At 41.5% G+C, this 26821-nt stretch overlaps 2 protein-coding genes across 2 annotated transcripts in view; one reads left to right on the forward strand and one right to left on the reverse strand.

The window, feature by feature from the left end:
* Positions 1-26821, reverse strand: part of SYN2 (synapsin II) — a gene marked incomplete at its 5' end in the record, with an annotated part of 97977 nt that overhangs the window by 56607 nt on the left and 14549 nt on the right. The window contains one exon of the mRNA XM_017737290.1: positions 21183-21272. Within this exon, the coding sequence (XP_017592779.1) occupies positions 21183-21272 (90 nt within the window). The remainder of the gene's footprint in view (positions 1-21182; positions 21273-26821) is intronic.
* On the forward strand, positions 10403-16965 carry TIMP4 (TIMP metallopeptidase inhibitor 4). Its single transcript, XM_017737327.1, has 4 exons — positions 10403-10603; positions 15179-15293; positions 15960-16084; positions 16200-16965. Exons 1-4 carry the CDS (start codon positions 10418-10420, stop codon positions 16395-16397), a joined length of 624 nt encoding a protein of 207 aa, XP_017592816.1. The 5' UTR covers positions 10403-10417; the 3' UTR covers positions 16398-16965.

Below are 26821 nucleotides of genomic sequence, written 5' to 3' on the forward strand. Positions count from 1 at the left end.
AGGTCCAGTGAAGCACCTCGGTATTCCCATTCAATGAATTCCTGGAATGCCACTGTGGGAAGAGCAGTGAGTCCTTCCTTTTGCAGCTGAACAGTGAAAATAAATGTCACTAAAATATCAGTGAAACAGCTTCTTAGGATCGAGCCTGGAATTCCTGTTTGGGAATAGGGAGAATAAGACCTGAATAAGACCTACAAATAACCCTATGTCTACTTGAGGGTTTAGGATGGGAGCAAACACTTTGAGAACTTAAGAAATCCATGTAAAGTTAGTGTCCTAAGTTACTTTTCAGCGCTGAATTCAAGACTTGAATCACACTGCCAATCTCATGCAACTCTAAGAAATTATTTCCAGTATTCTGTAGATGAGTGGTGTTCAGAATCCTGCCATTTCAGCACGGAAATGGGGCTCACTCTGGGCAAACCCAGTCGTTCTCCTTCCCTTTGCTCGCTGGATTTTCATGGCAGTGTTCCCAACACTTCAAAGTCGTAGCTGTAAAATGAGGTGGCATCACAAAACTGAACAACAGGACGGGATTTTAAGGAGCCAAACCCACTGAGCACAACATTCCTGTCAATTACAACAGAGCTGAAAACTGTAACATAATTTAGCTTTAGTGAAAAAAACCCAAAAACCCAGAGCTGGCTATTGTGTAGCAGAATGAAATTTCAGGAGAATTGTGCTGGTTGCCTGACTTAGAAGTAACTCAGTAATCCCAACTTGTGGCTGAGTGTGCTCTAAATTCAGGAGAAGAAAACTAAAAAGCTGAGTAACTTTTATTTAAAAGCATTTGTTGTAATTCTGGGAAACTAAACCCCATCACTTCAAAAACAACATTCTACACACACCGAGCGGAGAACAAAACTAAGGCTTAGAAACAAAGATTAAATAATATAAAACAGAGAACATGAAAGACTGCCAAGCTCTTAATCCTATTAATGTGCCAACTTTAATCCCAAACTCTCTCATTAAAAAGTATCTCAGCAATGTGGGGTTTCTTCCGCCCCGAGGAAGGGCCTTGTCCCCATGAATGGAAATCCACAATAACATCATGCATGTTGTTCTGCAGTCTTTGGAGCATAAAGAGGGTGTTATTCTTCAGCTGAAATTAGGCAGATGTTGATTACCAGTCAAATGATGTGGTATCTGAGGCTTGTGAAGCAGAGAGAAATGTTTCTGGTAACATGAGGAGCAGCTGTGAAAACAGTGCAGGAAAATAAAGCTGACCTTGAACAACATTAGGAAATCAGAGCAGTTTTTAGGTGATATTTAAGTTAAAAGAATCCCACACTTCCGTTAAAAATACACTCGCCTCTTCTATTTGAATGTTTATAAAAGTGAGATTTTAAAACCTCACCGTCATAAATTGAACGTATTCTTCTAAATTTAAAAAAAAATTAAACCCACATAATCTTCTGGTTTAACAAGGAAGCCAAACCCGATCAACTCCTGCCTTCAACACGAGGAATTTTTGCATCCTGAGCCAAAAACACAGAGATGCACAAAATCCTGACCTACCTGAGAGTCCTAATGAGCTTAAACAGACCTGGATGCCTGAACGGGAAATGCAGTTTGGATGCAGACTAGAACAGTTCTGTGTAAATAAAACCCTACAGAGAAACCAAATTCTGCAAAGCATTTACACTGGGAAATAATGCACTGCAAATTCATACCCATATCACAAGGTAATTTAAAAAATCCTTGGTATCTGCTTAACTTTGAGGGTATTCATGGGGTTTTCACTCTTCAAAAGTTTCTGGGGAGTTTTAGTCCAAGTCACGAACTTCACTGTAAGGCTTTGATTTCTCAGGTACAGATAGGATTATCTCACCACCCTTTTCTTATGCAACTGGAAGCATCACCAAGACTTGGAAATGCTCTTCCATACATTGCTTTCCATAGAATAAAGGGAAAATCCTGCTACAGGTACAGTTAAATTCTTCAACAAGCTCTGTGTTTACAGATCCAAAACAACTGTGTCCAAATAGTCCACAAAGCTCCACTATTTTTCTTTCTCATGATTTCAGAACCGTGGTTCAGCTGATTACTGTGCTGATGATTCAGTTACTTTACAGTTGGCTATGAGCATTTATGGATGGAATATCAGGAAACAAAAATACAGAGCAGGAAAAATAAAACTGCCTTTAGATCCCAACTAGCAGAAACATCTTCTGAACTAAAGATTCCTTGACTTTGGGTCAAGTGACAATGTAGACTTACAGGTAAGAAATCTATCCTGCAAACCCAGAGGAGAAGATTTTTTCCCACTCACTCAGTATTGGGCCAGCTTTGCTGCTGCTCACTGTGTTTGCATCTAGAACTGAGCTTGTCCCACAGCCCCAAACATCTGAGTTGAGTTACAGATTGGAAATGAAGCTACTGTTTGCTGCTCCATCCTGTTGAAAGGTTAATTGATAGATGAGACATTTGCCAGACACATTTGTTCTTTTTCAGCTGTTTAAAAATAATTCAAAGAACATTCAACAGGGGCTGGTTCTCAAAAGAGAAATAAAAACGTAGGGGTTTAATCTTAGGTTTCCACTCCTGAAAGAGTCAGGATGAAGTAGCACCTCAGCAGATCCTGAAGTAAACATCTCTCTCTCTGCTGGAGTCTGAAACTATTCAAAGCTGTGCAATAATTCAGAAACAACACTGCAAAAGAGTGGGTCCTGGATGTTGAAAGCATCAAAGGCAAAGCCTGTGTGGGACACCTGCACTCCAAGGCTGTGACAGGAACCATTGGAAAGGTTTCCCAGATTTTTTCTCATGGCAGTGTGTTGTATCCACCTCATCCCCAGCCTGACAGTACCACCAATAGTTTGGCAGCGCTCCAGTGGGGATCTAGGAGTCATTTGTGACCTCCCAAAAACACTGCCTGAACCATCCTGACACACATCAGTCCTCATCCAGCACCCAGACTCCACTTCCAGCCTACCCCTGCCCCAAGACTGGGAATCTTCTGGATAAGAATTAAAAACCAGATGGTTTATCCATATCCAAATGGATATTTTGAACTATCTCCAGAGGTGGTGATGGTGGCCAGCAAGTGTTGATTAAAAGCTCCCAGCAAAGCCAGTTGGAGGTAAAGCACTTGGACACCCATGGCAGAGGTCTGGATCTGACTGGAAGCACCCCAGTAAATTCATAACAAGCAGATTCTGAAAGATGCAATTAAATAGGAGTTAATCTGCAAAAGTGAGAGTTGCCTGAGTTCAGCTCAGGCTGCTTATTGTAAATAAAGATAAGGATTCACAAGCCACCAAGTTGAAAAGCAGATACCTGAAACAGTGAGAAGTAGGAGAGCTTCTGCAAACTCAGAGTACAAACCTTTCTTATGCAATACAGATCACCTCAAAATATGTGAAATGGAGTTACAGCACCAGCAGAGCCTTTTCTTTTGGACTCAAACTAGAGAAAAATGAGTGGGAACAGGATAAAAAATATTGGCATCTTCATGAGAGTGTAGTTGGCAAATCCTTCCACATGGGCAGAAAAAACCAGAATATTTGCTGTCCAGGGACTTGCTTTGGAAAGGTTTTAAACAGTTCAGGTTAAGGGCCATTTATTGAGCCAAAACATCACCCTGGTGGCACTGGCAGGGATGGTTGCTCGTGGCAGAAAAGGTCCCTGCTCCCAGGGATGTATGGAATGCACACAGACATTCCCAGAGATTTCAAATGACTGACACAGCACCACTGCCACTCCTGTTGGAAGCCAACATGTGCAGATCAAATACTGGAACACAAAGAAAACAAACCCTTAATTCTCCCCAAAATTATCTCTAAAATAAGCTGCTTTAAAAACATCAGTGTGTATGTAAAGGTACACGCTGGGTATTAAATTACTCCTTTTCCAACATTATTTTATGCCAATCAGTCAATAATTTTTGCCTCCTTTTGGCAGCATTGGTGATACCTGTGAGCTTCAATCAGAGTTACAATCAGAGTTACCAATGCTTCTTTCTTCCTCTCATGCGTATTCCGAGAAATTTTAATATTTTCTGTGTACATGAATATTTAAGCGAGTTAATTCGCTCTCTTCATTGGTGAGAATCAAAGCTTTACCATAAACAAATGTGGCAAGAAAATCCCTGACACAGCTGAACAATCCAGCATGTTTAGTTAAACGAGGGCAGAGAAAGGGAGAGTGGCAATGCTGGGCAGATGGGACAGTTGCTCTAAATTACAGAGAAAAACTCTTACAACCTCTTGCACAAGTTAGAGGTTTTGTGGGCAATTTAAATCAGCAGCCAACAGACCATGTTTAGTTTGGAATTCTAGCCAAGATACCTGTTCTACCTTTTCTGTGCAGTGCAGCATCACTTTAAGGGGGTTCATTGATTTTGGTCTGTGGTGACAAGTTCTGTGCAGATTTCTCTTTCTTTTGAGGTTGATTATTCATTCTCCTTTCCTGCTGTCTCTGTTCCCTCTCTGCAAGAAAAGTTCAGTGTCTCAGATGTCTAGTTTCCTATCTAAAGAATATTTTTTGTCATGTCTGTGTACTCCTGAAACCCAAGTGTTCCTGACTGTGTTCCTTGGCAGCTCTGATAGCATTTCTTGCCATTATTCTCCTCCAAGAGACCAAGAGTGGGCCATAATAGATGGGGTTCAGCTTCTATGGCCTCCAGACACAAAGAAGGTTGATGAAACAATGTGGTCACACCCCCTCTCCAGAGTTTTTCTTGGACTCCTTGCATTATTTTACCATAACTGGGCTTTAGGTGACTGCATAGATGGGGTTCTGCTCACAAACTTGAAGTTATTTTGCTTTCTGGTTGTTCACATTTAAATTCCTGGCCAGTTCCAGATGCCTGACTTCAGCTGGAGGCAAATCTGAGCTGCAGTGGTGTTTGCTGGCCAGGCTGCACACCGACATTCCCCCTGGAGCAGCTCTGGTGAGGGGAGGAAGGAATTCCAGTCCCTTCCTGGGATTTCCAGCTTCCTCTCTGGACTGAACCCTCTGAATTCATTCACTGCCCAAACTGAAGATGGGCACTGCTGAAAATCTCATTATCCCCCTTGTCCCCCATCTTCTCTTACAGAGTACAAATTTGAGCACTTGCAGTGACAGGGTGTTAATAAAACCCCTTCTTTCTTAATCCCACAGTAAACCCTGAAGGAAATCACCATCCTTTGGTTGAGAAAATTTCTTAATGGAAAACCCTTGGCTGGGTTTTGTTCTGGCTGGGAAAAAATCCTGTGGCACCAGCACTGCACTGGGGTATTTCTAAGTGGTCTATCCCAATACTCAAATGAAAATCATCAGTATTACACCATTGATTAGCTAAAGCAGCAGTTCTGGGAACTTCCCTTACATGACTACAAAATAAACTAGGACATATAAAATAATAAATGTAGAAAGTAAAAAAAAATACATGTCTAAAATAATAAACTGTAGAAAAACAGTTAAATGAGACCTTAAAAACAGACAGACACATCTTTACCAGGCGGTGTAAAGTTGTCATGACTGCCACAGGTGAACTGGGAATGCATTTCTATTTTGCTACAGCCAGTTAAGCAGGCAGAATAAAAGAAAAACAACACACCTGGAAGTAACCCCAGCCTGTGACCCCAGGGACAGGGACAGCCACTGCCACCTGGCCTGCAGAGCCCAGAGCCAGTGCAGCTCTTTCCTGCTTTATTCTAATATTATTCTCATATTATTCTAATATTATTCTAATATTCTAAATTCTATTCCATTATTCTATTTTTCTGAATTCTATTATGTTATTCTAAACCACTGGACCTGGAAACTTGACCTTCACAGCTCCAAACCCCCAATGTGGACTCTTTTGCACGTTCTTTTGACAAATTCTTTCAGTGTATAAACCCAAGACACGTCGGTGCCATGTCCCAGCCTGGGACGTTTGAGTAGCCTGGGATGGGAAGGGCTGCAGTGCAATGGAACAAGAAAAGGGCCAATGGAACAGGAATGATTGCCATGTCTGGGGCACTGGGGTTCCTTTGGATTTGTAAAACAGCGTTGGAGCTCACAAAAGTGTTGCAATGAGGCAAAATCCTCTTTCAATAACTTCTTTTGAGGAAAAAGAAGTCTACATATACACTTCTGAGGAAAGCAAAGCCCTCTTCTCCCCCACCCCCCAAAACCCATCACTTTTGGACAAGAAGAGTTTTTGAACTGAGTTTCCATAAACTCGAGGTCTCTGTGGTTGGGGCTCCAGCAGTTGTCACTGTGGGATTTTCCTTTTACCAAAATTCTGGGTGTGATCTTCTAGGAATTGGAGACGTTTATGGAGCAAGTTTTAAGCTCCTGCACCCCAAAGAGGAAAAAAAGTTCTGATAGATGATAGATAGATAATAGAAATTCAAATTAATCTTACAGCAGAAACATCTGCATGTTGTGTATGAAAGTGCTTCCATTTAGGTGAAAGGACAGATTTGTATATGGAGAAGTTAATTGGAATATAAGGGCCTTCAAAATGATGCAAATCCAGATTCTGTGTCCATAGCTATGCTGCATTTCATACCACACCCTCTGACTGACATGGTGTTTCAGAAAAGCACTTTTTGGGTGCTTTTTCTCTACATTTCGGATGCCAGCCCAACTGTGTAACAGCCACACGCTTTTATTTAGGTCCCTCTCCTTGTGCCATTTATTCCTTGTGCCATTTATTCCTTGTCCCTCTGAGAGCAAGAACATCTTTCAGCAGCTTGGCTGAAGGGTCAGACATTAAAGAGACAGGCAGGAAGAAGTGCTCAAAAACTGCTCCTTTTATTTTAGGTAATTAAATGGAAGGGCTAAATTGAGGCTATAAAATAGAAGAGAAAAGCAGAGCTTCATGAGTTATTATCATAACTTTTCAGTAGCTTACATCTTTTCCTGTCAACCGAGGTTATTGAGGTCTTGTTTCAAGGTTTTTGTAGCAGAGCTGATTCTGATTATAAACTTGTGAGACAGGAGCTAAACTTTCCTGATTTCTTGAGAGGATGAGGATTTCTTGAGAGGAGATGGAGATCATATTTCTATTCACAGAGCTGTGCTGTAGTCTGTAAAAAAGCTGTAGTGAACTGCAGGCACAACTGAAAGAGATTCTTCCTCAATATGCATATAAATTTATGTATTTATATATTTATATATTTATATATATTCTATATTTATATATTTACATATTTTTATATTTATATATTTGCATATTTGTATATTATTTATATATTTGTATATTTATATATTATTTTTATATTTATATATATTTATATATTTGTCTATTTATACATTTTCATATTTCTATATTTCTGTATTTTGATATTTATATATTTAAAACAAGAATGCACATAAGGATTTATACATAATACATAAGTTCTTTTTCTTAGAACTTAGAAATAACTCAGAGTCTAAAAAGGACACAAATTTCAGAGAATATGTGAATTTCAGTGGACAGAGCTCAAGGATTTGGTTTATCCGGATTCCATCCATATCTGTGCCTTGGAATGGGCCCTGCAGTGACTGCTCAGCTCTTTGTGTCTTCTCTCCCTTCATATTTCATGGCTTTTGTCACTGTGGTGGGGTAGAATCAATCTCTTGGCAGGGAATTTACCCAGTAGAAGGAAATGTGCCCTCAGTAAAATAGTTCCTCACCATCACAAAAACCTCTAACACACAAGGTGATGGCACAGTTTATTTAGGGGTATTAATTAGTGCAGCTAGTTCCAGAAGGAGATCACCCACGTTTGGGAAAGATGCTGTTAATGCCTAACTTTCTACCCTTTATTGCATAGAAACACTCTTGTGTGGTACAAACCCCTCACTTTTCTCCTGACTGTATAAACACAAAGGTATCAAATGATAAACTCGATATGTTCTGTCTTTTACCCGGTTAAAATGATCTTCTGCTGATGTACAAATGGTTGGGAGAGGTTCCCTGTTATTCAGGAAAGGAGGAGTAAATATCTTCTGAACACATTTCTAACCCTGAGTGCCCAAGGGCCGAGCATGGTCCTCCTGTAGCTCGAATTCATTTCCTTTCACTTCAGTCACCAGAGACAACCTCCAGCTGCAAAGTGGGGACAAAAAAGTTGCATTTTATCAAAGCTGAGTCCCACAGAAAAGCTCCATGCTCCTACTGAAATACTGAAGTCTGTATTTTGAGTGCAGAACGAATCGGAGGCATTCGGAATTACTGGCACTGGAACACGAAGTCTGGGCATGTGTATTCCATATATGCAAATTCCTCATAAGGAAGCAATAACTGCCTGACAGATAAAATGACATTATTACTGAACAACCAGAGGCTGTTCTCACTCACACTGAGAGGCCAAGCCAGCCGTGGAACACTTGAAACCGTGTCCTGAAAAGAAGTGCAGACTCGGAGGAATCCTGAGCCCCAACCACCCCTGAACCACGAGTGAGGAGAGGGAGATGGCCGGGCCCAGGAATGCTCCTGCAGGAAGTGCTTGTGGTTAAAAACAGAAGCAACCACATGAATCAGAGGTTTGAGGAGACAGCTAGACGACACTGATTGCAAAAAAATATTAATGCACAGATAAAAAAAAAAAAAGAGAAACTCGAGGGATGAAAAGGCCCCAAAAGATCTCTGTGTGTTTGAGTTTCAGGAGAATAGAAGGGTAAAAGGAGAATAGAAGGGTAATAGAGAGAGAATAGTTTTCAGGAGAATAGAAGGGTAAAACCCAAATAGCTAAAAATGTAGACAATAAAACTTTTTTACTGTTAAAAAAACCCAAGAAAATCTCAATTTGCCCTCCTTTGCTGTCTGGAAGCTTTCTTGCAAACAAACAAATGAATGAAACACACACAACACAAAAATAGTTCTCATTCTCTTCTCCACACGCGCTAAAAGGGTCTCTTCATGATGAACCTCAGGACATTACACTTTCAGCCTTGCACAACTCCACGGAGACCTCTGGAGCTATCAGGGGTCATCTATAACGTTCCTCTCCTGTGCTAACAAGTCGAATTTCATAAAAATACAGAAATGCACAACATTGCAACATTAAACACAAGGGGGAAAGTAGTTTCAATTCTCCTACATTGAGTAGGCAGGAAAAGATTTACTGCATATAAACCATGTTATGGTTCTGAGAGAATAATGTTGTTTTCTCAGCCCTTTCCCTCAGAATTGAACAGACTCTTTAATGAGAAAACCCCTTTTTTTTTTAGGAAGTAATGCTGAAAAGGAGAGCACCTCAAAACAACACAACACAATCCTAATTTGTGCCTGCCAGCAGTGTAGAGCACACACGATCCACACCACTTTTCCCCTGGAAGGAGACCAGAGCACTGCAGACACACAGTTAATTTGTGGGATTGCTCACATCTGCAGATGATTAAAGAGATGCTGCCACTTACCACGTGAAATGAGGAATTTGCTGCTTGTACTTAAAAGAACCCTTTCCTCCCAATAAGTCTAAAACGCTCCTCAAAAAGGGTTTAAATGGCTCAGGAGGAGGGAACATGGTGCCAAGAGATAGAGGCTGGAGCTTGGAAGCTGCAGGCATCTGCATCACGTTGGTTATTCCATCTGGTTTGCTCTGCTAATTAGTGAGGAAATGGGAATTGCCCAGGGTGAGGTGGGACTGACCTCTACCCGGCTGGGTTTCCTATTCCTTTTCTTTAACTATGATGTTTACTGTGATAAAAACCAGGTCAATCTAGCAAAGATATGAGGGGGTTTTGGGGAGGAAATGTGATTTTGATGTCACAAAACTTTCCTCTGCTCTGGCCTTTGCCAGTGTCTCTCCACAGGCACAGACTGTTCTAACCCAGGAGCTGGAGCAGTGGCCATCCAGAATGGAGCAAACCTGGGGCTCTCACTGATTTGGGGGGATAAAAATCCCCAGAGGAATTTTGGCCACGTACCATATTCTTAGAACCACTGTGCCAGAGCTGTAGTACATTTTAAACATCACATACAGCAGAGATGCCTCAAACAAAGAGAGGGGGGAAGAATCCATTTCTTCTTCCAGAAAATCTCCTACTTTCCTTGATTAAAGAACAGGAAATAAATTAAGTGCATCCAAACAGGGAGCACTGATTTCTCCAGGTTAACACAACTAATGGTGTGCCCTGTCAAGGCTCAGAAAAGTGAATATAAGACTTTTCTTCTGATTTCAGGCATGAAATCAATGCTTTCATCTTGCCTGGCCCAGGCTTTCAGGGTGATGCCTCAAGTGTGTTTATTTGATCAGCAATTCTGTCATCAACAGCAGTGTCCCTTTCCTCTGCTCACTGATGATAATGATAGGTATTTTGTCAAATTTTATGGGATTCAAGTCTTCCAGAGATTTTGATGGACAGTTTTTGTCAAAACTGAGTGGTTTCCAGATTCTTGGGAATTCAGATTTACATCACAGACAGCCCACTTGCTTTTGTTTTCAGGAGCTCAGCTGGTGTTCTTATGGTAAAATCTTTAAAATCTACTTGTAGCTGAAGTGTCAAAACAATGCTGAAATCTATCAATGTAATTTTCACTTTTGCTCATAAAATTGGGCATCTGCTCATTTGCATTTCAATCTCTCTCTCTCTTCCAGTGATCCGAGCAAAAATATCCAGTGAAAAGGTGGTTCCTGCCAGTGATGATCCCCTTGATACCCACAAAATGATCCGGTATGAAATCAAACAAATAAAGGTACATGGAATCACTCAGCTTTTTTGAAGTTCAATGCTGATAACCTCTGCATATTTCAGCCCAAAATAATTTAGCCCAAAGTGCTGGGAAGCTGGAAAAGCTGCTCCAGCTGCCTCCACAGTTAGACCCAGATGAAATACACAGAATAAACCAAAGGAGGGATGAAAAAAAGAAAAGAAAAGAAAGCTGTTCTGACATCCAGGTGGTTTTTGCTAAATAATGATATTTTGATGAGAAATTTTGTTATTGATAATTTATGAAGGTTCCAAAAAATGTGCTTTAGCCTGTGAGTGGTGTCAGTACATCTGGTTTTGGAGGATTCCTGATCACCTGTGCTCTGATGCTGTGGCAGCTCTGGATGATCCAAACTTTCCAAACAGAGGGGAGCATTTCCAGCTGGGAGAGCAAACCCTGTGTTTGTTGTGAACAGGGATATTTGCAGGGCAGGAGTCCTTCCCTCACACTCACATAAACAAAAATCCACTTGTATGAGTGTTACTGGGGAAGCAAACACCCAAAGGCACATATCCAGAATCTCACAGGATTTTTCCACTATTTGTTCAGCTCCAATAAGGAGATACTTTCATTAATACATTTTAAGAATATATATCTTGATCCCATTTAAGTCACTGTCAAACTCTGGCTGATGTTCAAATGATCATGGTTTACCTTTTTCTGGAATACACAAGAAGTAATCTCTCTAAATTAAAATGTGTGAGTGTGCACAGGTGGTTTGATTTGGTTAGTTGGTTGTTTTTCTAGGTGGTTTCATCTCTTATTTTTCACTGAATATTATTTTTTAATATTTACATTTAAAATACAAACTATAAGCCATAAACTATGAATAGCGTATAATATTTTCATTTACTGGGAGCAGTTAAGATCATTATGAATGGCTACATGCTTTCAAAAGAAAATTCAGTCATTCATATTGTATCCACTGATACAACCCCCTCACAGGAGTTTAAGTAGGAAAAATCTGTGGTAAACAAGAATAACCCAAAGTCTTCATAAGGATGGTTATCACACATGATTTCTGTTAAGGTTTTACAGCAACGTCTACAAGCCAGTCTCTACCTTGCTAAAACGAACCCCAAAGCTCTTCACCATCTGCCAATTTCTGTCTTCTTAAATATTAAGGATATATTCAAGTGTTTCTTTACAGAAATAAGTACATCAATGCCACAGAATTCCCTTTCCTCCCACTGGCACTTTAATGTTCTGCTGCTACTCTGCAACACTTCGGTGACTTGATAGGAATGCAAATCATCTTCTACCTCAGCACAAACAAGAAGAATGAGAAGTCTAATCTGAGTGATTATTTTCAGTCTGTAATCCCATTCTTCAGCACCAGCACAAGAATCTCTGTGTGAAATCTCTGAAATATATTTGTGTATGGCAGCTGCTTTGGAGTTTCTCCCTAATTTTCACCAGTGGAGGCCTGTTCAGAACTCAGGCAGCAGTAAGAGATGTTTGTTTAATTCCAGCCCAGTTCAGAGGGCAAGTCAGCCAGGCCTGGACAAAGCAGAGATGTGGTTTTTAACGAAAGATGCTCTACACCATCACACACAGGCTTAGACTAACAACAGTGACAGCCCCCAGCCCTCAAATCCTTCCATCTGAGCAGAGGGGCTTCAGGACCCAGCTCTCTGCTCCAGGGAGGGAGGGATTTTGGGAAGGGAAGGATTTTGGCTGGAAAACAGGAGCTCTGTGACCCGCCCACCCTCTGTGGGGGTTCACCTGTGCACCCAGTGTGGCACCAGAATAAACCCAGCAAGGCGACTGTGCCTGATAAACCCCACAGGAGTGACAGAGGGGGAGGCAAGCTGTGACATCCCAAGGATCTAATTGGTAGGTGCACAGAGGTAAAAATTAAAGCTGCTGGCCAATGACTCTGTTTGCTGAGTAACTGAGCCCAGAGCAGCAGCTTGGTCACACCATGGCTCACCTCGGGCGGCAGCGTTTGAAAGAATTTAACTCCTCGGTGTGTGTGTGCAGGGGGAGAATATTCTCTGCTCGCTGTTCTGACCTTCTCCCAAGCACTACTGGTGATTCCTCCTGGTGCCCTGCAGTCCTACAAACTGAAGGGTCCTGTGGATGTCCAGTGGCTCTGACCACGGGGCTCTGGACAGCCCAGTGCAGGAGCAGGCGCGGGGTGGGGGACAGGCCAGGAATGTGCTTTGTGTAACACAGCAGGCAAGAACAGACTGCCCAATCATCCCCTTGGAGCTGTACAATTCATCCACGATTATCACCTCTGTGTGAATTTTGGGGAGTGTTTTTGGGCCACTCAGATACTCACATTTCCCTCATCAATTCTCCTCTCTTGGAAAGGGAACACAGAGCCTTTGGAGGTTGTATGGGACTGTAACAGCAGTCTGTGCTGTTTCTCTGCTCTGTTGCTCTCAGGATTGTTGAGCTGTTCCATTAATGTGGCTTTAATTCTGTCTCTCTGATTTTAAATCCAGTTGTTGAGCTGTTCCATTAATGTGGATGGCTTTAATTCTGTCTCTCTGATTTTAAATCCAGTGCATTAGGCTTAGCATTAAAACGTTGCTACTCTAGATGGAAATATTGGATATTATTTTGGTATTCATTTTTAGAAATAAAAAAATGTTGACAACAGGGTTATTCATTTTATAGGGGTGGGTTGGCATGTCAAGAAGCCATAAATGTTTTCCACTGTTGTTCTTTTCTTGCAATATTTACAGCATGATACTAAAGAGAGAATATATGATTTACGTGAAATTGAATATTTCTCCATAATATTTTTGTAACTGACTTGGTCATCATACTCCTTCTCAAATCTTAAAGCCAAGACATGTGTTGGTGCTGGTTACACCCCTCAGGAGGACAGGGACAGTGTCCATACAGACTTTAGGAGCAGGTTCACATCTCTCTATCCCCCAAATCCTCACCTTGTTTCCCTGCTTCAGTAAAGTCTCACCAGGAGCTCAGGTGTACACGGACCATGCAGTACCAAATCCAACCACCTTATCCCTTTATGGAGAAAAATCCACGCTTTTAGGAGATGGGAGGATATGATTGAGAAGATTAAATATGATTTACTGAGTTAAGCACAAGATTATAATCTTTAGAAATGCTGTAACAATTATATAGGTCAAAACCAGAGATAAGTCAGGCAGGAATTTCAAAAAAACCCCAACCAAGCAAGCAAAATACCTGCAACAAAACAAACACCAAACTCATTTAAATATTAACTAAATCTCTATTATGCATTGCTATGCATATTTAGGGGGTTTTATAGCTAAATCAAGGTGTGTTGTCTGCATAAAGCCCCCAAATTTGAGATCAAGGGCTGAGACATCCATGGAAAAGCTGTTCCCTACAATCTCCTGAAGGTTTCTGAATGTGGAGAGAGCTTGAGGCAGAGGACACGTGCAGAGCTCACGTGGTGGCCCTGTCCCAGACACATTTTCCTCATCATTACGGAGGTTTTCTGTGATTTCCACTGCTGCTTTGGACAGGGTGCCAGTTTGGTTTGTGTTTTGCTCTGGCTGGGCCTGTTTGTTTTTTTCTCTGAAGTATTTCAAACCCCATCTAATATTTTTGGATCGGCAGCGCGGTGACAGCAACGTTGGCTTTTTTCCCCCCTCCATAAACAAGTCTTCAGAAAAACCAACACATTACAGTGTATTTTCTAGTGGCCTGTACTATTTAAATCTCCTGGGAGGGCTTGAGGAACACAAACACATTTTCCAGTGACACCAGCTGCGACTGGGAGAGCTGTGAGCCCCTGCCATTGTCCCCAGCTGTCAACACGTGGCATGATGTCACCGGGCTGGTGGTGGCACACGAGGTGATGACAGCCACTCTGAGGCTGAGCAGCACCTTCTGCTCCCTCCTCGCTGTGTTTGGACACAGCCAAGCCTGTTTGGATCTTCTAATGGCTCATTTAAGATTTCTTTTCGGGGTTGAAACTGCTGGTTAAGGGGCAGCCAGTCTGAAAACTGTGCTGATCCCAAATCTCTCCATTTTGGGGCTGCAGGGTGTAAATCCTAAGGGCTGGATCAAGTTTTCCAGCAGTTATTTGAGAAGGTCCCATTGGTGAGAATTTTGGATATGGAAAACTACTTTGCTTTAGTGACCAAACATGAGAACAATGCTCAGAAAATGCTCAGTTCTTCAGCGTGTTAGGTGTCCCTGGAGATCCCAACAACCACAGAGGTCAAGAGAAAATTCCCCACGTGAATACACCGAGAAATATTTGCATTTTGCTTGGGGTGAATGCTGTCTCTGCATTGCTCCTCAAAGGGAAGATGCCAGTAGAATATAAATTGAAGAGAAAGTTTTAGCAAGCCATTAAATGCACTGAAAAAGCACATTTTAAAAGCTATCATTTAAAAAATGAAGACCTACCTAATTTCCTCCTAAAATTATTGGATGTGTTTCATTAAGTGGAGAAAAAATTCCAATTGTTGGTGCTTTCTCATATTAATTCAGACTTTGGAGCCTTCTTTAAAGAGATGCCCTGTACCTCTTCCAGCTCTTGTTTGTAACTGTTTTTTCATGCTTGTTTTCCACTACTGACTCTCTGTTTCTGATCATTTTCAGATGTTTAAAGGATTTGAAAAGCTCAAGGATGTCCAGTATGTCTACACCCCTTTTGATTCATCACTCTGTGGAGTGAAACTAGAAGCCAACAACAAAAAGCAGTATCTTCTTACAGGTAAAATGAAACACAGTTAGTGTTCCTGGAAAGCCAGAAGTAACTGCTTAGAGTGAATTTGCTAAAATATGCTAAAAAGGAATGCATTTGTCTACTAAATGCAAACACAATGGGATGTAAAAATTGTGTTCAGCTGCAGTTATAGCGTGGTCTTACATGCTTTCCATCCTTCCTCCAGCAATCTTAGAGCAGTTCCAAAGGAAGTGAAGGTCAATGATGATATAATTAATAAAGAGAAGGAATTTTGATTCAGTACTTGCCATTATTATTCAATTCAAACCAACAGTACTGATTTTCCCAGGAATGCAAACATGCATAATGAGCCAACACGTGCCTGTGTGTCTGCAGGTCTGGGCTTCAATGTAACCACAGATTTTTCCAGAGAGTCCTAAAATCCAGTTTAACATAGCATTGCATTCACATGCACCTCTGGCAGGGAGATTATCAACATCTTTTGAAAAATACCCTTCTTCAATCTTTTACATCTACCCAGCATGCAATCAGAAGAGTATTCTCTCAGTTATAATTAAATTAATTCCAAAAAATGTTTTAAGTATGACTAATTTGGTGCAATTAGTTAAAAACTTGAGGTCTTCTTACACTCCTGTTCCAATGTTTAGAAAACATTTTTATTGCCTTGCTTTTTTTGTGTTTTCCATGCCGCAGGCCAGATTTTAAGTGACGGCAAAGTGCTCATCCATTTGTGCAACTACATCGAGCCGTGGGATGATCTATCCTTGTCTCAGAAGAAGAGCCTGAACCAGAGGTACCAGATGGGCTGTGGCTGCAAGGTGAGTGCAGAGCAGAGCAATGCCTGCTCCCTCCTGCGCCGTTCAGTCGCATTTTTGAGCGTAAACCCCGCTCCAAAGGAAGCTGCAGGGTGCTGACCGAGCTCTTTGCCCCCAGATCACCACGTGCTACATGGTGCCCTGCTCCATCACGGCCCCCAACGAGTGCCTGTGGACAGACTGGCTGATCGAGAGGAAGCTCTACGGGCACCAGGCCAAGCACTACGCCTGCATCAAGAGGAGTGACGGCACCTGCAGCTGGTACCGAGGGGGGCCTCCCCCCGAGAAGGAATTCATCGACATCAGCGAACCTTGAAGGGCTCACTTCCTAAAAAAACAAAACAAACAAACCCTTGGAGGCTCATTCCATCCGACCCTGCACGCTCACAGCTTTGAACTGCCATGGTCTCATGTATCTGTTGCTTAGAAACAAACACCAGTTGTCCTGTAAAGAGTCTGTGGGGTTGGCACTTGTGCAGGACGAGGGACAAACCTCCTGGAGGTACCTGCTCTGCTCTGTTATGCTTTGCACAGAGGGCTGGCAATGCTCCCCTGTGTCCTCCAAGGCATAACAGGTTCCTTTTTGCCAATATGAATGTACAAGAACAAAAGAATTGCCAGAATTTTGCCCCCTGTTTGATAACCTGCAGATTAAGAGCTCCCCGTGTTTTATTCCAAATCTTTCCAATGAACTACGGAATGTTTTATAGAACTATTTTTTTTTTTTTTTTCTGTATGAAAGTCTTGGATACAAAAGAATTATTGTACAGTGTATATGTAAAGTATTATAACAATGTGCTATTAAAAAAAAAGATTCACAAATATTTCCTTATCTGTTGAAACAAGTTGAACACTTCTGTGATTAAAACAACCTGTGCTCCACATTTTGTACGTTCCTTATGTCACAGCTTCCTTTATCCACGGAGTTGTAACTTCCATTGATAACAAGGTTAAGAAACAGCCTTGATAATCAAAACCCCCCTTCCCAAGTCAGCATTCCTATGGATAGCCACACCTTGCTGAAGGAAAACCCAGATGTTTAATGCTTCAGCATTCCATGGAACAAATTCCAAGCCCAAATGATGACAGGCTAAAACTGCTCAGAATGACAAAAATCGTGTCCGTCCTGCTGCAGCCCTTAACACCTCCCAAAATACATGACCAGGTATTTGTACCCCAGCACTAGAACCTCATGTGAAAAGATATGCAACAAATATTGCATAACTTACACTGCAAGTGGTCTCTGGAAGCTCTCAGATATTTGACCCTATTTAATATGATTTAATTGTTTTTAATTCATGAACACCCACTGTATTCTGTCAGTGAATTCAACTACTTGTGAACTCAGGCTAGAGAAGGGTTAAAACACATTTTGCCTGTTACTTTTTAGTGTGTTAACTTTCCTGAATTGATGACTGGAGTTAGTAACTAATCTCACACATGTATTTAAGTTTACAAAAGCAATTCAATTCACAGTGGTGGAACTTGGGGAAGTGCAAATGCCAAAGGTCAGACTGTTCATGTCCCAGAAACTGGGGGAGAGCCCTCAGGCAGGATGGGAATCTCCAGTAGCTGTTATTTCTGACAGATTTTGCTCTCTCTGGTTTTCTCCATTGGCAGAGATTCAGCTCTCCTCTGCTCTCACGGGAGCTCCTGTGGTGGGATCAGGTCTGTTTAAAGGGTTCACACAAACGTTTTCCAAGTTCCTGCCAAGCCCGGGGGGCACTCCCAGCCTGGGGGCTCAGTCAGGGTCAGCACATTCCTGCCCATGGGCTCAAGGGTTTCCAAATGGCTTCTTCAGCCTGTTTGCTGGACAGTCCTGACAAAACCATGGGGATTTGACTTGCCAAGAACATTTGCACATCCCTGCCTCCCTTCAATCCCACGAGCAGCAGTTTGGACATGAAATTCAGCGTGACCCATGTACCTTAGGACACACCGGGACATGATGCACTGGACAGATAACAGACACTTGAAAGAAACCCCACTGCATAAAGTATCTTTTGTGTCACATTTTCGTGTCTCTAACATTTCTTTCGACGATTCCTTGAGCCCTTATCCAAAGGACAGGTTTGGAAACACTCTTCTGAGCAAAAATATTTACTTTTGCTGTGGCTAAGTTTATACATTTCCAGTGAAATGCAAATCGTGCAAGGCCAACAGGAAAGCAAGTCATTATTCCTTTGAGGAATACATGTCCCATGATATATAAAAGCCAATGCTTGACTTCTGATTTACAATAAATCAGTCTGGCTCTTTTAATTTACAACCCTAAATTAAAACCATATATATGTGCTGCCAAATGTACAGCCCAGCTTGCTTTCTGCTTTATTCAAGACAAACCAAAGATTTCCTAACACTAATAATTTGGACCATAGACTTACATAAATGAAACAAAAAGAATAAAAAAGCTACATTTCTTCCAAAAAAGAATTGATATTGCAGTGACAATACTGGCAGAGCTCTTTACTGACAGTGCTGTGCATTTGTATTACTAATGGTCAGAAAGATTCAAAGCCAGGCCTTATTTCCTCGTGTCAGATCAAACCAATTCCTAGAGAATCCCACAGAGCTCGATAACCCCAAAGGTTGATATTCAATGGTTAATATTCAGTACCAGTCCTGCAGCATTTGTCTCCAAATCCATTTTGAGGGGATGGTGCCTTTTGGGGAACACTGCAGCAAACAGATATTTTCTGCTTTTCAACTCACCAGAGCTCTGTTTCTATTTCACTTTTACAGTAACCAGACCTTAAACTCAACTCACCCAGCCCAGGTTGCCTTCTCTGTGCACCTTGCACAAATAAATGCTTTCTCTGATATTTATGGACGGACTGTAATACAAATTGCATGCCACAATTAGTTTTAAAAACATTTTCTATTTGTCCTGCCATAAAATATCCCACATGAGGTGTTTCACAATTAGTGTCTGTCTACTTTGATTTCTGGCCAAGCATAAATCTGCCCAAACTTCCCACAATGGATGGTACAAAAGTTAATTTTTTCCCTCATATCAATAAATGTGGCAAGAAAAGCTTTACAAAAACCCCTCTCAGAATGAGATTTTATTTTTCTTGAGGAAGATTCTGAAAAGGCTTGACTGCAGCGTGGCATTCTGAATATGTTGTTTTCCTATCAGGAGATCTTCTGTAGTGGCAGTGATATATTATCAATAGCAGATTATTTTAACACCACTTTCTTTTTACTTCTTGAAACTGTGCATGCATTACATGAGAGGGTAGAGCAGAAATGCAGCCTGGCACAATGTTTGATTTTAAGATGGAAATGACTCACATGACTTTTGATAAGAGTAGAAAGAAAAGAAGAGAGAAGGGAGATTGTACAGGTGAACAGGGGAGGAAAAAGAACCACCTGGAATATTGCTGGTGTTTCCTCAACGTTCCAGTGAAGTTTTAATTAAATTGTTCAGCAATTATGTTGAAAAAGCCGTGTTGTTTTGGCCACGGCAGAGAACAGAAGAGGCGGGAATGCAGTGAAATAAAGGGAACTAATTACTGAGGGAAAGGCTGTAGATATGACTCAACTAGCACTGAGTTCAAAAGCCTCCCAGCGTTCTGTGTAATCAGTCTGGGATGAATGTTTCTGTTTCAAAAAGTGTTTCATTAAAGCAGCTCCATTTTTACACAAAGCAGTGGCATCTTTGTTTATTTACCTTTTATTGCCCAAAGCCTTGGCACAAACGATCAGCAGAGGGTGGAAGGAGCACCTCTGGCACGCACAGCTGGCCCTCAGCTCCCAGAGATCTGGGGCTTTCTCCCTCTCCCCACGTCCCCCCTGAGCTGGTTGGCACTGGAGGGTGGGGACAGCTCCAGGTTCCCATTTGAAGAATAAAAAGGGAAGGAGCAAAGGCAAGAGGAACTCAAAAAAAAATATTTTAAACTGCCAATTAATGGCCAAATTCTGCATCAACACATGCAAATGAGGCCAGCTGTTGATAAAGTGTTGAAAACCCAGAACAAAACAAAATGATATGGTTTCAGTGCAGCATGAGAAGACTCTGATTTCCAGATCATCTTACAACCCACTCTAGGAATTCAAACAAAATGTTATCTCGTATCACATTGCCTGATTATTTCCCAAGCCACCAAGTTCCAAAAACCTTCATCAGAAGGAATAAAACCAAACAAATGAGTGTCATCACAGGCAGCTACTGCAGCCGTTCTGAGCGGCAATGCAGCACCCAAACATATTCATTTTCTCTGGATTAACATTCATTACCATAGAAATATGTGAAAAAAAATTACATGACTGTGGAGAAAAACATTCAGAAGTTCAAACAAAAGAGAAATAACTTATTAGTTCAGACTTTAACGAGCAATGTAGAAGAATGTAGGTAGGGAAAACCACTCACACAGTTGCTGACCTCAAGAATACGCCATATAAACTTACAAGTCTGACACATTAATTCTTGCCCCAAAATGAAATGTTCTTTGTTTCTGTGTACTGCAGTTTAGCAATGCACCCCAAAGACCTGCTTTTTCAATAAATCATAGCCAGTCTCAAGTTGGAAGGATCCCATAAGGGTCATCATGTCCCACTCCCTGCTCCTCACTGCTGCCTAAAACTAAACCATAGCCTAAAAGCATCATCCAGCTGCTCCTTGGACTCTGACAGGCTCATCTGTGGTACTTTCATGTCTGTAAAGCACTGGGAATCAGTGTTAGCTCAGCTACCCGAAGATCACCAGTCACAACCATCCTGATTCTGGCTGAGTTCAGAGCTCTGCAGTGACCAGTGCATCATCTCCAAAGACAGGAAACACTCTGAACACACCAGGAAGGACTGGGGGCAAAACAAACCATGAAGGTGACTCTTGCACTTTAACAGTTGTTCAGTGTCCTTGTAACCATTTAATCTCTCTGAGATCTGAATTTGGGCAGCTGAAAAATGGCCACCTTTCCATCTGAGCACCCTCCAGCTCACCATCACAGTGCTTTCAAGTGGTCACCCAGTCCCACCTCTCCAAAAGCTGCCAAAATGGCTTTTGGAATAGACAGTAAATGGGGAAAAAGGAATTGTTTGTGACAGTCCCTGTTTTACAGTCACAGAAAGCAGATTTAGCACTGCTGTTTGCACCTACCATCTCCTTGTGATTTGGGTAGAACGTCTGCTCAATTAGAGGGAACTTCTCTGGGCCCAAAGTTTTGTAGACAGACACCAGCTGGGCAAACTGCAAAACAAAGCAGAACAAAACAGAAAGCTTAGGAGAGGAACCTCATCGTACCCACATGAGCTCATATTGACATTTTGCTTCTTCTCTTGGGTGTTTCATAAACTCGGTGGATCCAGGGGCACAGCCCACACAGCCTCTCTCCTCCTCCTCACACACCTTTTTAATCCACCCAAGCTGTGGCTTCATGTGAAGATCAACACAGAAAAACACCTTGAAAAGTTAATCCCCCACAGGTAGAGAAAATGAAATACATGGGAATACTGGATTTCAGATATCTCATTGTCTGTATGTTTTAAGACGATTCTGTGACAATAAAATCATCATAATTTCATCTTTTCTATCATCTTGAACCTAAAGACCAGGCATTTATCATTCATTTAGTGGCTGCCACCTCCCTGACATTGATTTTGCAGTGTTGGCAAAGAGATAAAAGCAACTGTGTCACGTTAACAGGTCGGGTGAGAAACAAACTGGAGAAGTTCCATCTCCCAGGCTGCAGCCACGGGCCATTCCCACATGGCCATCCTTGCACCACCACCAAGGGTGGGGATGATTTCAACTGCTCCATGTTATGCCATTTCTATTTGTGTTTTTTATATAATATGCTGATAGTCTATCAATGCTCCTGCCTACCTGCACTCTGGACTGCAGCAGCTTTACGCTGAACAACATTTACATGCAAAACAAGAGAATTCTTTATTAAATAGAGATGGGTTTGGGGCTGTTCTTTCTCTTTACTGAGCAGATAAACTCTCCTCTGGTAACAGTTGGAAAACTAAATCACTCCTGAGCCTGGGCTGAGGTTTCCAGGGAGCAGGAGGGCTCTGGCAGCCAAAGCTCACTGTTCCAGGACTCCAAAGCTCTGGCTCGGCCGTGCCTGTGATGTGTTCAATTGTCGTGATGCCAACACGGGACATAAACAACTCAGCACAACACTTTGAATAGTGGGATTTGCTGGTTGCAAACAGCACAAAAAGCACAGAACAATAGAACTCTGTCCATAATGCAGATAAAATACTTACTCTGAGAAGAGGCTCAGGGGGCAGGGAGAGCAAAAACTGTTTAAAGGGGAAAAAACCCATGAAAGCTTTGCTTGCATTTCCAGCTGGCAGAGAGGACTTGTTTAATTTAGTGGTGTTTACTTAGGTTTGGTAAAATACATCTTTAAATTTGGAAGGCCAGTGGAAAATACCTTAATGATGAGTAGTCTTCACCAAAAGCCTAAGAAATTGTAGTTGGGTTGTGTGCTGTGCAAATCAGGCCTCAAGGAAAGGAAATATTATCACAGCTACCAAAATAAGGTGGTTTGGGAATAGGATTCCTGACAACTTACTCGTTATTTTTGTTCTGATCCAAGAGCCAAATTCCAAATTCCACAAGAAAATACTTACTATTAAATACATGATTCTTGCCAAATAATTGTTGGGTTAAAATAAATCTATTTACCTATCTTTAAGTAAAAGCCTCCAATGGAAAAAAAAAAAAATCTGATTGTATTTCCTGTGATTCTTTCCTTACTTTCTTTTCTGTTTTCACTGAAAGGGAGCAGAAGACAGTAAGAAACTGGCATTTTTTGTAGGGATTGTGGTGTTGATGCAAGAGGTAAGAAAGATTCTTTTTAAATTAAAATGAAATAATATAGTTAATTAAATAGTTAATATAGTTAATTAATAGTTAATAAAGATAGTTAATTAAAATAATATAGTTAATTAAAATGAAATAGTATTTTAATTAAAATAAAATAGTATCAGCCACAGATAACAGACGTGTATCATTCCAAAATACCCTCTAATCCAGTAATTAAGCTAGGAGATAGCAGGTGGGAAAAGGAGGTAGGTTTCCATTTGTGAGGCAAAGGAGAGAAATCTCTCAAATTCCCACAGATGGGGGAATGATTTATCCTTTACCCTGCTGAGATGCTGCCTCACCTCCGTGTCTACAATCTGGGAATCTCTTGTCAATCATTTCTCCCCCAAAGAGCAACCTGATAAATTCAGCCCCAACTCTTATAAAATTTCAGCATTCTAATTGTACATCCATAAACAGCCATAAATATTTCTTATTTTCCCTGATTGCTACTTTATAAATTGCTATTTATAAAGAGGAATTTAATTTACATTTTAATGACCTTCTATCATTTTTTAGGTGGGATCTGGATTATATATTTTTATATTTTCCTTTTCAGCAGCTGAAGCAAATGAACACCAGTCCTGGGCAGGAGCACCATCTTTTTAGATGATAAAATACTGAATTATCTAATCCAATTCTGAGCGTTTACAAACATGGGATGTTCATGAAATAGAAAGTACTAATAGAGCCTAATACTAATAAGTATTTTATATGGATATCAAATCCCATAATCATCTAAAAACCCCCCAACTCATAGAGCTCAGTATTTCAGCAGAAGTCTTCTTTACATCTTAAGAAAAATCAAAGGAAGTGGAAAAAGGTTCTTAGTTTAGCAAGCTGAATTTACCTCTCATTTTCCAATTATGCATCTTATTTTCAGCTCAGAGAGGGATATCCTCAGGTATGTGTGTTTACAGTTTGCAGATTATTATTTTAAGAGGAAAATCGTTGGGTTTTGTAGCATTCATTGCAATGTCAATTGTTTTCTAGGCAGGATAAAATGCTTCCACACCCAGCCTATGGATTGTTCCTCCATAACAGAACAGGACGGTGACTGCTGTGCTTTTCCTCCTCTCCAACAAGGTGTGACACAGAGAATAAATATTTAGTCAAAAAGGAACTTATGCCCCTTGATTTCATATCAAATCATTCTGGGGTTTCCTCACCTCAAGACTGGAACTCTAAATTTGGCTGCACAGATCGCGCTGTAACCAAGCAGGAGTTACCAAAAATCCCTTTGCTATCTTCATAAAGAGTTGGATAATTACTTTGCTTATCACTCTCGAGGAGTTAAAATGTGCTTAATTACATGCATGCCATCTCTGAGAGGCTCGGATTTGTTCCTAAACAAACCACACCAACTTCTCCCTCGAAGATAATCAGATATGATATTTAAAACTAATGACTGCAGATGGTGCTACCCTTAATTCTGGAAAGCTGCTAATCCCTTTTGCCAGGCTGGAGGATCTGTAGCACTGCCCATTCCACTGGGGAATTTCCTGGTGTGGTGAGTAGGATTTTAACTCAAGGAACTGCGTCCCGTTTGCCTGTTCCCTGTTCAGGCAGGACCCCATGGCTGTGGACTTTACTGAACCCTCTCTGTCAGAGATTTCCCTTTTTTGAGGGTTTGTTACCTGTTCTCTTTACAAGTTGAGGTTTGCTCCTGCTGGCAGTAGGAGAATTCCAGCTGCTCATCTAGTGCTCCATGGGAACGACTAAAACAATCCCCAAATTCTCTGAATAGTCTTTTACACCCACCCAGAGGAGCTGGCGTTCTCTAGGAGTAGAGAAATGGGAAAACTTGGATGGGTGAACACTTCTTGAATCTGTCTGTCATAAAAAACATCACTTTTAGCTGAGATTTAACTTATCTCTGGCTGCTCTGAGGTGTGGGCTCATCTTAAGGGTGAAGAAATTCCATGAAATACCAGTTTACCTCTGGATGTCCAGCTATAAACCTGCCTCCTCCCAAATGCATTAATGGGTATCAGAACTTGTGGCTGCAATTCCTGAAGTAAAATTTTCTACGTTTCTAATGTGATCTCAGCATTCACCAGGGATGGGGTCTCTGCAATGGCATTTTCCCTTTCAATACACATTGGAAAGGTGCCTTTGCCCTACAGTGCTCTGCACAGGGCCCCTGGAGGGTTTGTGAAGCTGAAACTGGAGTTGATCTGCATTATGGGCTGGTCATGTTACAGCTCTGTTATAGGGAATTAACAAAGAAAATGACACACTGACTGCTTCATCCCCTCCAGATGGCACCAGGAAAAATGTCCTGAACTCCATTTTTAGGCTGAAATGCCTCTTTTCAGGCTGAAATGTCCATTGTCAGGCTGAGGCTCAGAAATGGGGCTGGTCATGCCATAAAGGCTGGATGACCTTGTGAGAGTAAGAGATGTTCAAAAGCACAAACGTAACAGGGATCCTTGCAGGCCAACAAATTGAGACACACACATTGGAGATCCTTCAGAGGGAGAAGGAACAAGGCAGCTGTGTGGAAGGGGCTGGAAGGATACATTTGACACATGGACTCTGTGGGAGTCAATTAACTTTGGCCAAGGTTTTTCTCTATATCTGCATTTTAAACATGGTGCCTGTAGTGTATTTTCATATTACATGACTGTATTTTTAATATTATTATTAGCTGGGAAGCATCTGCGTGACCCTTTTTGTGCTCTCCATGTGCTTCTCTGTTGAGATTGGTCAACATTTCTTCTCTTACCCTTTAGCAAACACTGAAGACTTTTCCAGAAGGCTGACTTCACACACATTTGATTTGCTACTTGATACCTCCATGCCTTCAGCTCCCTCCTCGCCCTCTGGGGTTCTTGCTGCACCTCCTGAGATGGAGATGCTCAGCCCCTGTGGGTTGAGCTGACCCTTCCCAGAGGGATTTGGGCTGTCTGCTCCAGCTATCCAGAATTTCCAAGGGCATTTCTTGGCTCCTGCCCCTCCCCTGCAGCATGAGAACTGCAATCTGAGAGGCACAGCTCTGCTGCTGCTAATCACTGCTGTAATTAACTGCTGGAATATTTTCACATTAGAAGCACAGATGATGAGATACAAACCATTAAGAGCTTCTACAGGATGAAAAAAAAAAAAAAAAGCCTTAAATAAAAACCTCATGGCCTTGGAAGAACTGCATGAACTGGCTTACAAATTACCAGAGTGCATCCATGAGAGAAAAAAGAAAAGTTTTCTACAACAGTTGGAAAAACAGGACTAAAAAAATCCCAAAGAACCAGAAAAGGGTCACAGTCAGAGACACAAAAACATCTCCTGGCTTGCAGGGTTGGGTAAGAAGGCATCTGGCAAGGAGAGACACCTTGGCTGGTGGAAGAGGCACTGACAAATTGTGTAAACAGTGAGGAAAGCGAGATTTAAGGAGGACATGCAGATTAAAATGAAGGAAAACAGCCTATGGTCATAGAAGGGTAGAACACAGATCAAGACATGCCTGGTACTAAAGAATTAGCAAAAGGTAATACCATGAGGCCTAGGTCGAGAGGCCTTCTGGAGCTCTTTGTTTCAGAATGAAAAGTTACAGAAGGAAAAAAGAAGTTTATGGAAGTGAGAGGCTCTGGGGACTCCTTCCTGGGTGCTCTTCCAGCAGTGAGAAAATGCACTTTATTCCACTGTTCTGGGAACAGGGAGTTCAGTGTTCTGACCAGGGAAACATTGGTGCTCTTGTTTATTTTGATGGGACTTGGCCTTGTGCTTAAGCACTTCTCAGAAGGGTTTGGGGCTCACTGCAACAGAAGGAGACTTCCTTGTTTGTGGGGTTTTTTAGAGATGAGGTCCAGTTCAAATAGGAGGTTTCCATAAAAATACTGAGTTCAACGAAGCTTGTGGAGGAAGAAATCAGTGGAGGATTTCCGAGGTGGATTTCCAGGGTGGATTTCCAAGGTGGATTT

The sequence above is a fragment of the Corvus brachyrhynchos genome, unplaced genomic scaffold (assembly GCF_000691975.1).
Source record: "Corvus brachyrhynchos isolate BGI_N302 unplaced genomic scaffold, ASM69197v1 scaffold266, whole genome shotgun sequence".
Taxonomy (NCBI): domain Eukaryota; kingdom Metazoa; phylum Chordata; class Aves; order Passeriformes; family Corvidae; genus Corvus; species Corvus brachyrhynchos.

Bases quoted from the DNA above. Each gene is read 5' to 3' on its own strand.
- TIMP4 (XM_017737327.1), top strand. From the start codon at position 10,418: ATGCTGAAATCTATCAATGTAATTTTCACTTTTGCTCATAAAATTGGG. The intron at 10,604-15,178 runs GTACATGGAATC...GATCATTTTCAG, and splicing joins ATGAAATCAAACAAATAAAG to ATGTTTAAAGGATTTGAAAA. The intron at 16,085-16,199 runs GTGAGTGCAGAG...CTTTGCCCCCAG, and splicing joins AGATGGGCTGTGGCTGCAAG to ATCACCACGTGCTACATGGT.